The sequence below is a fragment of the Falco naumanni genome, chromosome 6 (genome assembly GCF_017639655.2).
Source record: "Falco naumanni isolate bFalNau1 chromosome 6, bFalNau1.pat, whole genome shotgun sequence".
NCBI classification, from domain to species: Eukaryota; Metazoa; Chordata; class Aves; order Falconiformes; family Falconidae; genus Falco; species Falco naumanni.
The window spans coordinates 67,762,890-67,775,657 of record NC_054059.1 but is presented as its reverse complement, the minus strand read 5'-3'; the positions used below and the strand labels follow the sequence as shown (position 1 = coordinate 67,775,657).

Sequence of the window (12,768 nt, the reverse complement as noted above, 5' to 3'; positions counted from 1 at the left end):
CTACAAAGGAGCATCATAAAGTTTCCTTCAGTAACTGTCCCTACTGCCAGATTTGGTTCAAAGAAGGAAAGAGGGAAGGGAGCAGGAAAGAGGCAGGTAGCCAGACAAGCCCCACAACGCTTGTGTGAGCCTCTATAGGGCTTGCAGAAGAGCAACTCAGATTTCACATCCTCACCACAAAGCATCTTTTGATTTTAGACAAAACCGTATCATTGCAATTCCTCCTTACACTTGCAAAGATGAAATACCAGCTGGAACACAGGACTATATCTGGCCTGATTTCTCAGGAGAACAGACCCCTGCAGAGGTATAAGCTGCAGGGACTATGCAGGCTGTTTGCCCTGTGCTCAGGATCACTTACCGCTCCCCAGCCCGCAGGTGACAGCCACCACAGACACACAATGCCGCCGCAGCAGTCCGAGCACACCCCACAAGTGCATCTTCAGGGGGTCGTCCCAAGCACAGAGAGAGATCTAGCTCAGCTCTGAGAAGACAGAGATCACCTCTACCACACCCATGTGCTGATTTGCTCCTGCTGGGTCAGCTTCTCCCCACACACCCAGTCAAATGAATCAGCCACCTCCACCTGGGTTTCCCCACTGCTGCTGGTCCCAGTGCAATCCCCGTGTTGAGATAGAAACCCAGTTTCCTCCAGCCCAACTCACAGCTTGGTCCTGGCTGTGCTTTGGCATAGGCTGATGGTTGTGTGTGCTCCAGGGGAGGGAAATCGTGGTGCAGTTGTGATGGGAAAATGGCAACAGAACAATAATGCTGTGAGTTGAACATTTAACTTATGTTTAGAAAGATGTTTTTAAAGTCTTACCTCTGAGCAGTATGAAGGGTTTCTGTCTCGCTGCTCTAGAAGCAACTGCATGCCTCATGCCTTTATGATCATCCCCAAGCCCTTAAAGACCAGCACAATACCACCTTAGTATCCAGTTTAGCCAGGAGCAGGTGTACTACATGCCCCTTCTAAGCCAGCAGTCCAGCCCAAGAGCAGCATCACCTGCCAGCTCTCCTGAGTAACCCTGCATGGAGAAGCAGCCTAAGGGACCAGGCTGTGGGCTTGACTAGAAAGTTAAATCTGTAACCTTTTGAAAGGGATTCCCTCCTCCTTTAGCCCCTCTTCGTAGTCCTGTGACAGCTTCTGAAAAATTGTGAGGAGGAAATGGTGGAGAGATAAACACAGGTTGGTGTTTTATTTTCGAGGTCAGCTTTCAGCAAGCAGTAGTCTTCATAAAGTGTTCCTTGAATGCCAAAGTAAGTATCTGCAGACATGAGTGACCAAACCCTGGAAATTCTTAGCCAAGAGAAGTTTCTATAGAAAAAACCTTTCATAAAAGTATTACTTATGAAACCAGGCTGGAAAAGGAGTACAGAAAAGGTCTGGCTAAATAGTGAAAATAGGTGAAAATCAGGAAAGGAATGAGATTATAGGGAAAAAAATGAAAAAAGCACTGAAAAGACCCTGACTCCATCTTCAATATTACCTCCAATCAGGTATTTATACATATTGATAAGATCCTCCCGAGTCTTTTCTTCTCCAGGCTGAACAGTTCCAGCTCTCAGCCTCTCCTTGTAAGAGAGATGCTCCAGTCCATCATCTTTGTGGCACTTCCCTTGACTTGGTCTGATATGTCCATGTCTCTGTTGTACTGGGGAACCTAGCACTCCAGATGTGTCTCACTGGTGCTAAGCAGAAGGGAAGGATTACCCCCACCTTGACCTGCTGGCAATGGTCATTTTAAAGCAGCCCAGCATACTGTTGCCCATCTTTGCTGCAAGGACATATTGCTGGCTGATGTTCAGCTTGGTGTCCATCAGAACCACTAGGTTCTTTGCTGCAAAGCTGCTTTCCAGCTTGTTGGCTCACAACATGTGCTGGTGCATGGGGTTGTTCCTCCTCAGGTGCAGGCCCTTTGCACTTACTTCCCTTTGGGGAACTTAGGAGATCCCTGTCCCCCCATTTCTCTAGCCTGTGCAGGTCTTTCTGAACAGTAGTACAACATCTGGTTTATCAGCTACTCCTCATAATTTTGTATTGTCTGAAGGGTTGCTGAGGGTGCACATTGTTCCATCATCCAGGTCATTAATGAAGATGTTAAACAGGAGGACTCCACTAGTGACTGGCCACCATCACAGCCCTTCTGAGCCTGATAGTTCGGATGGTTTTCAGTCCACCACTGTCCACTTATGCAGCCCATATTTCATCTGTTTGTGATGATGTTACGGCAGATAGGGTACAGTCTTGCTAACATCAAGATAAACAGCATCCACTGCTCTCCCCTGATCCACCAAGCCAGTCTGCTGTAGGCCATGAGGTTGGTCATGAAGATTTCCTTTTCATAAACTCACATTGATCACTCCCAATCACATTCTTGCCCTTAATGTTTGGAAATTGTTTCCAGGATCATTCACTCCATCCCTTTCCCAGGATTTAAGATTAGGCCGATGAGCCTGGAGTTCCCCCAGTCCTCCTTCTTGTGCTTCTTGTAGATGGGACTGGCATTTGCTTTCTCCCTGCCCTCAAGAACCTGTTGCCAGCAGGTCGACAGAGGTGAGCTTTCCCCTTCATTCAGTACCAGTGAGGCCACCCCTGGAGGGCTGTGCCCAGGTCTGGGCTCCTCCGTACGAGAGACACAGGACCCACCTGCCTTGGCAGACTTCCACAAGTCTGAGCCCCCAGCAAGCAGATCAGGTTGACACCTGAGGGTCTCCTCGAAAGAGAAACCCATGTTATTAAACTTTAGTGACTTGCTTGTGTAGCAAGCCCAAGTTAGTAAAGTGGGAAGAAAAGAAAAAAAAAAAAAAAAAAGGAAGATTGTTTTGTGTTTAGCAACACTTTGATTTGGGTTGATTCTCACCCTTTTGCCATTTACATGAACCTCTACGGCTTCTGAACCTTCCCAGTCTGAGCAAGTGCAGACAGCTGCCTAGGATTTATTTTACTTCTATCTAGACAAACATGTCATTTCAAGTCACCCCCACGTGAATGGAATAAGAACAGAAATGTGTTTTCATTGTTACAGCATTTTATATACTATGACTTTCGCTTCGCCCCTTCACCATGAGCCATTTTGCCTGCTGCTGTGTGTTTTACATCATTTGGAAAGAAGCCCAAGTGCATTGAACAATAAAAAAAGCACAGTGTAAAATTTCAGAGGGTGGTATAATCAGGGAAATTATTTTTTAAAAATTGAAGGAGAACATGATTTCTTCAGTATTTAAAGGCTTAGAAAATTCCTATTTCTTTACGGTATTTTAGCAGACAATGTCTGCACTGCTATTAAATCCCTTAGTTTTCTGGAACAGAATCGAGCACTGAGCAGAAGTGACCACAACAGTATTGACGGAATAGCATACAAGTGCACGCGTGTCAAGAGGCATTGCTTTTGATCTGTTCTCTGCTACAAAGGATAACGGGGAATTGTTATCCCAAAAGCACTTTGCGCAGGAAGTCAGGATGTGGCTGTAACCGATATTAATCTCCCAGGAGAAAGTTAAGGAGGAATTCAAGTACAGTGAATTGGAGTGGCTGGACAGCATTCGTGTGAAGTATCCGATAGCTACAGTAGGTGCCTCGAGATTGTAACACAACTTGCATCCATCCCTGTGCAAAGCCCTAATTTCTACTCAAGCTCTGGTTTAGGCATCTTGAAGAGGTTTCTAGAAAAGAAAGTTCTCACACTTCTAGAGGTATTTAGCAAACACATAGGCATGGCATGGCTGCAACTCACTTAGATTTATGACATTTTATGTTCATTAAGTGCTAAGTAGATATTCTTGTGAATTAAACCTCAGCTAGCATTTAAGCTAACCAAAAATACTTTTTCTACCTGTAGTGATAGTGACTTTATCAACTGAAAAGCAGCTTGTTCTCTTAAATGTCCCAACAAGAGCCCATCAACTTTTGCCACATTGCTGAGCCACTCTGCAGCGCTGTCCTTGTTGAAAAGGATACAGAGCCTGTACTGCAATCGATACCGAGCAATCCTGCAACTTTTGCTTTCATGTTACCTCTCTGCACTCTCTGATGACTCTCATATTATCATCATAATGCTGTCAGGAAGTTTAAATGTCAGGGCTAATTAGTTAAGATGGTTTTCCTTCTCTTATTAATCCCTTAAGTACTGAGAATCCATTCCCCTTTAATCAGAAGCAGCTGTGACCAACATGGCACCAGAAACGGAAAAACAACATTTTACTTCAAGGCATTTCCTATGAACACATTTCTAAAACCATAATTAAAGTAGCTGTTACTGTAATTCCAGTAATAAGGTTAAAATGTGTCGCTACAATTTCACTTCCTCAAACTCCATCTAAATGATTTATGAATGGATCTGTGACAGCTTACCGAGCACCATGCACTGCTGCCTTCCACATGAAGATACTGAGTCTCTGCTTTTGCAATAGGATCTACCTAGATGACAAAAATATACTGAAGAACCAAGCCCTTGCCTTTTATCTACTCTTTTGCTACATTATCTACTGCTTTGCTACTCTCATTTTTTTTTGCTGAAGCACCTCTGTTGTTCAATCTTTGTTTTGCTTTCTAATGCATATATCAAATAAAGTAACCTATTTTCCATAAGGAGATTATAATTCAGCTGCATTTACTCCTTAAAGGGAAGTAGTATAGGAAAAAAATAAAGCATTTGGTATTTGCATACACAGTATTTGACACAGGTCAACATCGTATCTATTTTTTAAATTTAAATACATGTGGCTTGTTTATAAGATGACCATTTAAAAATATGGGCTATCTAAACTACATTCATATTACTGAAAGTTTTGGTCATTGAATCGACCTTTTCTAAGCTTCTTATTTACTGCAAATATTCACCATGGACTAGAACCCGAGAGCTGGTTTTCAGCCTGCAGGAATGTGATGTGGGCAGTGACTAGCACCTTTCTGTACGTTAATCAACGTCTGGAGGTTCACCAAGTCTGCAGCTGGAACGTTTTTTACATACCTGACTTCCTGAGAGCTGGGCTACAGCTGATTTCCTGAATCATCTCTAAATTAATTTTTTCAAGCTTTGGACAACTTCTTCAAAGCAGAGTTACCCCCTGGGATAGGAGTACACAAGCTCCTGTGCAAGTTACAGCTGAAGAGATGCTAGGTCAGATCCACATGAAGTACCTTCCACACGATTTATGAGCGAGACAAGCAGTGCTTTGCTATGAGAGCAGGACAGAACCTGAAATCAATCTCTAAGACAGTTCTTGGTAGAGCTAACTGACACCTTTTGGTTCCATTCCCTGACAAACATGGTACTCCGTATGCATTTTACTGCATTTATATAAATGCACTGAAATCACAGATTTTGTTAAAAAATCATAAGAGAATACATTTTGATCAAGTATCTTCCTTTTCTCTCCCCCACAGGCATTCTGGTTAGTAAAAAGAACTATTTGCTAGTATAATTCACATCTGCTGTGTAGTTACAGCTATGACCAACAGAACATGATGTTATGATTTAAAAATATATGTTGTTTTATGTTTTAATTACTAATCATACCTGGAAATGAGCTAACAATAGGTTTACAGCATATCCTCTACCCATGCACACGAACACTCCTCCTTTAAACCTGAATTATTACAGGATGCTTTTCCTTGCCTTCTGCATCAGCAATGGAAACGGGTGTCTCATTCCACACAGAAAAGCAGTCTACAGTTTAGCTTCTGTTGCCTCAGTGACAATTCTATTTGAAACAACAGGGACAGAGGTAGACTTTGCAAGTTGTTTATCATGTAAACTTATTTGCTATTAATTTAACCTGTGCATCAGGAATTTTAGAATTCCCAGTTACATATTTTTAGGTAATAAAATGTATTGCTTCCAGCAGACTAACACAGGTATTTATCGCTAATTGCGGTGTTATGGCTGTAGTAACCTTAGCATGTGTGATGCTTTGCAGGCATAAAGATGACTTGGTTCTTGTTCCCAGGCAGCAGACAAGAGGTCTCAAGGTTGGGATACACAACTGGTACGCAGAGTTCTGCTCCTGCAAGGCTTCCCTTGTTTTTAAGCCAAACACTTTTCAGGAGATGCAGTCTCTCCAGGCATTGAATGTTGCTTGACTTGATAATAATACACAAGAAATTATTCTGCTGGAGGGAAGAAGGAAGGAAACGATCATTTTTACTTCAGTCTCTCTGGGTTTTCTGGTTGTTGCTAAGCTGTATGAGCTCTGTTCCACCACCTTGGTTTTCCTTTTTAAAGGAGTTTGAAAACTGGCAGAAGTTTGGGAAGATTACATCAGGACAAGGACATGGGTCCCTGTATCTCCTTATAAGTAATTCCTATTTCCTCTCTCCCAGTAGCCAAGAGGCAACCTCAGAGATGTGGCCATTATCCTTGAGACACGGAGCCAATGATGCACTTGCTCCCTATGCGCAAAAAGATTTTGTTTGTAACCCAAGGAGGAAGAGAAGGATTTTTGCATATTTTTAGTCCTAGCCACTAAAATTCATGTATCAGCACCCTTCTTTTGACTGCCATGTTTTATCTACAGGAATAATTTTCTCTGGAATGGGAGTTCAAAACTTCACTCCTTATGCAGGGCTTGAAACTGCTGCTGGGAGCAAGGAAGCCTTTACCCACTGATCTGTGAGCCTCTCACCATTGTGTTACTTAAATGTCTTGATAATCAACCACTTGGAACAGCTTTTGTGAAACCTTTAAAAAGATATAGAATTGCTTTATTTACAAAGTCTGGCAGTATTTTAATCCAAAAGGAAGATAAGCATTTTAGATACATGATCCTCACACGCAGCCAGCTTCCTGTAACAGCACTTGTTAATACTTTGTCTCCATCATTACAACATTTCCATGCATTTGGAAGTTGACCCTGTTTCAGCAGGAGGCTGGATTGCTGAATTCCAATTGTACCCCACTAGACTTGCAACTGATCCTACCTATAATTTTGGTTTATCAAACTAGTGGTTTTGAAACCGTCCCAACTAACACTTGTGCATGAACTGCAACAGCTGTCAAGAGGACTTCCTATTTTCTACCTGTGAAGAAGTATTGATGTGATATTAAACACTGGATTGAAATTCATAGAAGCCAGAATGCTGACAAGTCAAACTTCCAGTCATTTCACTGCATGTTTTGATACTGCACAGGTTTTTGAGGAGGGATTAAGTTGTTTATATAACTCAGTTGCAGGCTGATTCAAGGATGCTCTGTCAGGATAAATTTTAGAAATAAATGGAATGACACAAACCAGCAAAACCCAGACTCTGACACCTCTGAGTGCTTGAGAGTATGTAGCAGAGTTTTGTGTAAATGGAATAGTACCTATTTTCTGATATGTTTAATTTAAGTATACTATTTGTTGTGTAACAAATTTCAAGAACCGTCAAAGCACAGAAGTACAGCTATCACCTACACGTGTACACATACCACAGACAGGACTGCTGAAAATGCCTCTTATAAAGGATTCCCAGTGCCTCCCATTATAGGGCTGTGTTGTACTGTACTTGCAGCCACCCAGTTTTGAGGTTGGAGCTGAATTTCCTACATCAAGTGTAATTTGTACTCCATGTACTGCTGTGTGGAAAGGTTATTCCAGAACAGCTCTATTACTCCATAGACAAGACTAAGGAAAAGTACAGACTTCAGTGTAACATGGTTATCTAAAGAAGAAAAAGTTAAGGTTGGAAAGGCAACATTAAATAAAATTAAAACTGATGTCATTATTACAATTGTAGAGTCAGTAAGGCTGGGAAATGCCAGAATTAGAGGCAAGTACCTACCAAAAGATGCAGAAGAGCGTGTGTACTGTCTCACACAAGACTCTCACAGCAATGATGGTAGTAACTAACAACATAGCTTTGGAAACAGAGTCTCAGAACCTCCCACTGAAAAACATGAAGATACAGGCTTCTAAGAAACTTACAGAAATGAAGCTAGGTATATTCTGCACTGAGTAAGTCTCTAGAAATTTCAAGCTAGTCAGCCACTTAAAACTAAATTTACGATGGCAAAAGTCAAAGTAGAAATAAAGCAACCACCCATGTCCAGAAAACAAAAATACAACCCATACCAAGTTTTTATTTGTTTTATTTTATGTAGAATTACAATAAAATGTGACATTTCCATCTAGAAGCCACTGACGTGCGGTGGTAAAGTCAAACACAGAGAGGTGGTTTTAGCTTTCAGATTTCTCCCAAATACAGCTTCTTCCCCTTGCACTGAGCTTTGTACAAGCTCTGATAACGCCTGAGGACACATCTGTTTAAGGCAGCCGCTGGAGCTCAAGCTTATCAGCAGATGGTGCTTCAAAGACATCGTCTTCAACACTTTCCTCTATTGGCTTCATTTTTGCCGAAGTCCTCAGGTAGGGAGACGTTCGGCCTGGGCCTGCCACAGTTACAAAGAAATTAGCAATTAATTTAACAAGACATACCTGCTACATACACCTAATTGTGACAAAGCATATGCAATCTGATGTTCCCTTGTGAGCAGTATCTTGTAAGTGAAGGTCCCTGTTATGTGGCCACAGATGTCAGGAAATTCTGGAGGTGGGACAGGCACGCTGCTACGAACCAGCAATGCCTCCAAGGTCCAGCCGCTGTGGCCAGCCACAGTGTTCTCCCGAAATTCAGTGCAAATCCTGACTGCATGAGGTGCCCAACGCCGTAGCCCTAGCGATCATTTCCTCACTGTTACACTCACCCACTAATTCTTCTCCACGAACGATGACATGAAAGGCTGCCCTCAGTACAAAAGATATGGACAACTGCACACCTGCCTGGGCTGTGAAAAAATCTCTCAGCCTCCTGGCTGAACCTCAGGTCTGATCACAGCCCTAACTGCCTTAAAAGCATGATAATGTGGAACTTGTAGAAAATACATAAATAATCACAGAGATAACAAGATTAAGATGTGAAGGTCACATAACTTTTGACTGACAATGATTTCATTGCTCCAAGACAACCTTTCAGAAAAGCAGTGACTCACAGAGCTTGCAGAGTGGAGTGCACACCGCAGCTATTACTGGTAAGCCATTAAATGGAGTTTTTGTGCAAGTTACCACTGCAAACTACCTATGTCGTATTTAAATTTTCAGCATGAGGGCTAAACCAGAGAACATCTTTGACATCAGCCAAACAGGTTCATTTTCCATTGTTTACCCTGAAATTGCATCTGCACTTGGACATTTTTTTCCCCTCAGTACCCTCTTCTAGAATTAAACTACCACCATGGTACAAAGTTGTAAACAGCTAGTGTATGATGACCAAAAAGATTAGGGAATTCTTTGAAATACTATTTAAGAAGAAAAGAGCAAGAGGTAGAGGTTCTGTCTGACACAGCATCTCTATACAAGCTAATTCAAATTTTCTTGAAAAAAATACTGATAGTCATAACATACTCTTATTGCAGGGCTATTCTTATTACTTTAAAAAAGCTTATCAAATATATAGTAAAGTGTTCTGCTAAGGAAGCTGATTTATGAAGGACTCCTTTGCACTGCATGTGTTATACACAGAACAAAATACAGCTACAGGCAAGACCAGCAGGTTATCGTATTACTGCATTGGCAGATCACATTCACACACACACTGTTTGAAATTAGCTTTTTAGAACTTTTTATATTACAGATGTATTAGTATTTTCTTCTGACATTCAAAAATGACTTTAAATGCCATGATAAAGGGTTGCTCAAACACATTTTTAAATACCGGAATTATTAAGAACTTCTCACACAGATGGGTTTCTATGGCCTAAGCCAGTGATGACTAGACCATTTAATTGTTTCAATCCAAGGTTTGTAGGTACACTTGGATACAAAACTGACTTTGCTGGTAGACGCTAACACATTCACTCAAAGGTGGAAGGATGCCTGAAAACGCTGAATTACAGTTTCGTCTTTTTTTTTTTTTTTTTTAGATTTTTGTATTAGTATAATTTGTTGCCATTTTTAGACTGGTTTTCTTCTATTTAGAAGTGCCCAATTCTCTCCAGAAATCAAAATTAAGAAGCTGTAAGTCTCTTCAGCCAGACTCAATATAAGGTCTAATGCTGCCAGGCTGCTTGGTTGAAGGACATGCCCTTACTTCTCCAAATACAAACCCCTTGTCTACTGATACCTCTATCCAGTGTTGGACAGATGTTCAAGAGACTGACTCAGACCTCGAACCCAGGCCTTCTGTACACCACTCCACTGCCCTCTCTTGAGGGCCTCGCCCACATACCTATTAAAACAGTATTTCCCATGAAACCCTGTCCCACTTTTAACCCCAAGCTGGGTATAACATAGCACACAATGAGAGAATGCTGACAAAAGCATTACCAAAACAAAACCTTTCCACACTCCTGCTTAGCTTAGAAGTTTGCAAATAGATTCAAGGACCAGCAAATTTGAGTGATCTAAACCAAGTAACATAGAAAAAAAGAGACTGTATCACTAATATGCATATGAATGACTATCAAAGCAATAGAACTACTGAATAGAAACTAATACTGAAGTGTTTTTAAAGGACTAAAAGTCAGGTGAAGCTACCTTTGTGATGAGGTTGAACTATTTCTGCTTAACACATTTTGGAAAAAGATACACATCAGTTTCATTTACTAATAAATTACATACAGATGGATCATGGATGTCAAGCACAAGTATCACATGATAAACGAATCTCACTTTAATACCTTTTTGAGGATGCTTGCTGAGTTAATGTGATGTTATCAACAGAAAACATCATGCTGCAAACGACTCACTCCATAAGCATTATAGAACTCTTGTTGGTTATTTCCTTAATATAAAAGCAAACAGTTAGTTGGGTTTTTTAGTTTATTAAATTAAAAACACAGTTTTGTTAGTAACTGTAATTTCAGACCTACTAATTAGGATTTTTCACCCTTTCACTACTAAAAACTTTGAAAAAAGCTTTATATCTATTTATTGAGAAAATGAATGAAAGCTTATTGTTTGTAGCACAGACAAAAGCATAATTTAAAGTTTGATTACATAAGAATATAAATGCTCACTTTTTCAATAATATGGTAATTAGGAGAGTAAAACTTATTTGTATTGTAGTAGTCAAATACCGTATTTGTTATGGGAAGCTTTTGTCCACACAACAACTGATCACCTAGCAATGACAAGACAGTATTCCGGTAGAGTTCCTGTACAGATAACTTTCTCTTATTCATTCCTTCTTTAATTAAAAGAAAAAACAAAGTTTGTAATTTCCATATGTTCCTCACTAAATCTTCTGGGTTTTTTTTCAGTTTTGTTTGTTTTTAAATAAACAAATGTATGATCCAGGGGAACAGCACAGGGACAGTAAGCCTTAGCAAGTACCTCATACTGAATCTTAAAGACCAGACCAATAAAAGAAGATTGACTGCTGCATTGAGAGCACCCAGGAGAAGGTTTTTGAAATACAACAGTGGTAAGGTAAATGGCAGGTTTTCTGTTCAGATTTCCCTGTGACCCAAGAAAAAAAACAAACGCATACGTGGCCACAATCCATGTTGAATACAAATCCTTAAGTAGAGCTCACCTTGGTAGCAGACCCATCAATGGCAATGACAGTACCCAGGAATAACTAACAAGCTATCTTGGCAAAAAGAAAGACTGAAGCATTACAATTTAGTGAGATACATAACCTTCCATCAAGAATTTTACCAACCTTTTACAGAAGTTAAAAATTTTGCATTAATCAAAATCAAAGAAGTAGTAAGTGAAAATATTTCCCAAGATGTATGACACCGCTGTATGGGTGACCCCTCTGCCTCCCCAACAGTAAGGTAAATATCGGACTTGGGAGGCTGCTGCCACACCTATCATTGCCAGTGGGGTGGTGGCAGTATCAACTACACCAACTGCTGTTGGACTGAGCAATTTCAAAACGTAAAAGACATTTAAATCACTCTTTTGGGGAAAGTACACCCCATACACCAGAAAACATTGTACACAAACCAAGGAAAAGTACAATAGAGAAAAGTGTATTTATCAAGTATGTGCTAAACAGGATGCATCTTAGGGATTAATGTAATTACAGCTGAACATGTCATGCATTTAGATTACTTTGTCCCAGAGCTGAAATACTGGTGTGTCTCGCTGCTAAGCCTGGAAGAGAATTTTAATTCTAACTAATTGCACAAACACAGTTTTACAATTCCTTTTGGGCTTCTGAGTGTGCAGATTTGTCCAAGGGCTCTCTGTGTAAAGGAGTGGCTTCCATTTCATGGAGCTTTGTCGTGGAACAGGTGAAAAGCCAGTCGAGAGCTTATAGGTAAAGATCAGAGAACAGACCAATGCAGGAGACTTTGTGGCAGGTATCTGCTACAGGCTGCCTGATCAAGAAGAACAAGTAGATGGAAGCCTTCTTTAGACAACTGAACGAAGCCTCACGACTGCAGGCCTTGGTACTTGCAGGGAACTTTAACCACCCCAGTATTCAGTGGAAAAGCAACAGGGCTGGGAGCAAGCAGTCCAGGAGATTTCTGGAGAGGAGCGTAGCAGACAATTTCTTCACACAAGCGATCGATGAGCCAACTAGGGAAGGTGCTCTGCTGGACCTGTCACTGATGAACAAGGAAGAACTCATCAGGGAGCTGAAGGCTGACAGTAACCTTGGCTGCAGTGTCCAGGAGCTGGCAGAGTTTAAGATACTGAGAAGTGTGCAAGACAAAGAGAGTTACAACACTGGATCTGAGGACAGGGGACGGTGGCTTGCTCAGGGTTCTACTTGGCAGGAACCCATGAGACATGGCCTGCAAGGGCAAAGGGACCCAAGGACAGACGGTTGAT

The 12,768-nt window shown here is 41.1% G+C and overlaps 1 protein-coding gene across 3 annotated transcripts in view; it reads right to left on the bottom strand.

Moving 5' to 3' along the window:
• Positions 1-8,054: 8,054 nt before the first annotated feature.
• The window catches only part of BVES (blood vessel epicardial substance), a 30,779-nt gene continuing 26,065 nt past the window's right edge, over positions 8,055-12,768 (bottom strand). The window contains exons 8-9 of one of the 3 annotated variants that reach the window (XM_040598986.1): positions 10,659-10,762; positions 8,259-8,372 (exon numbers count right to left, since the gene is read on the bottom strand). In XM_040598986.1, coding sequence (XP_040454920.1) covers positions 10,695-10,762 — 68 coding nt within the window. In that variant the 3' untranslated portion in view covers positions 8,259-8,372; positions 10,659-10,694. Of the gene's footprint in view, positions 8,373-10,658; positions 10,763-10,788; positions 12,543-12,768 lie in introns of those variants that run through there. The other 2 variants (XM_040598988.1, XM_040598987.1) reach the window with 2 other exon arrangements.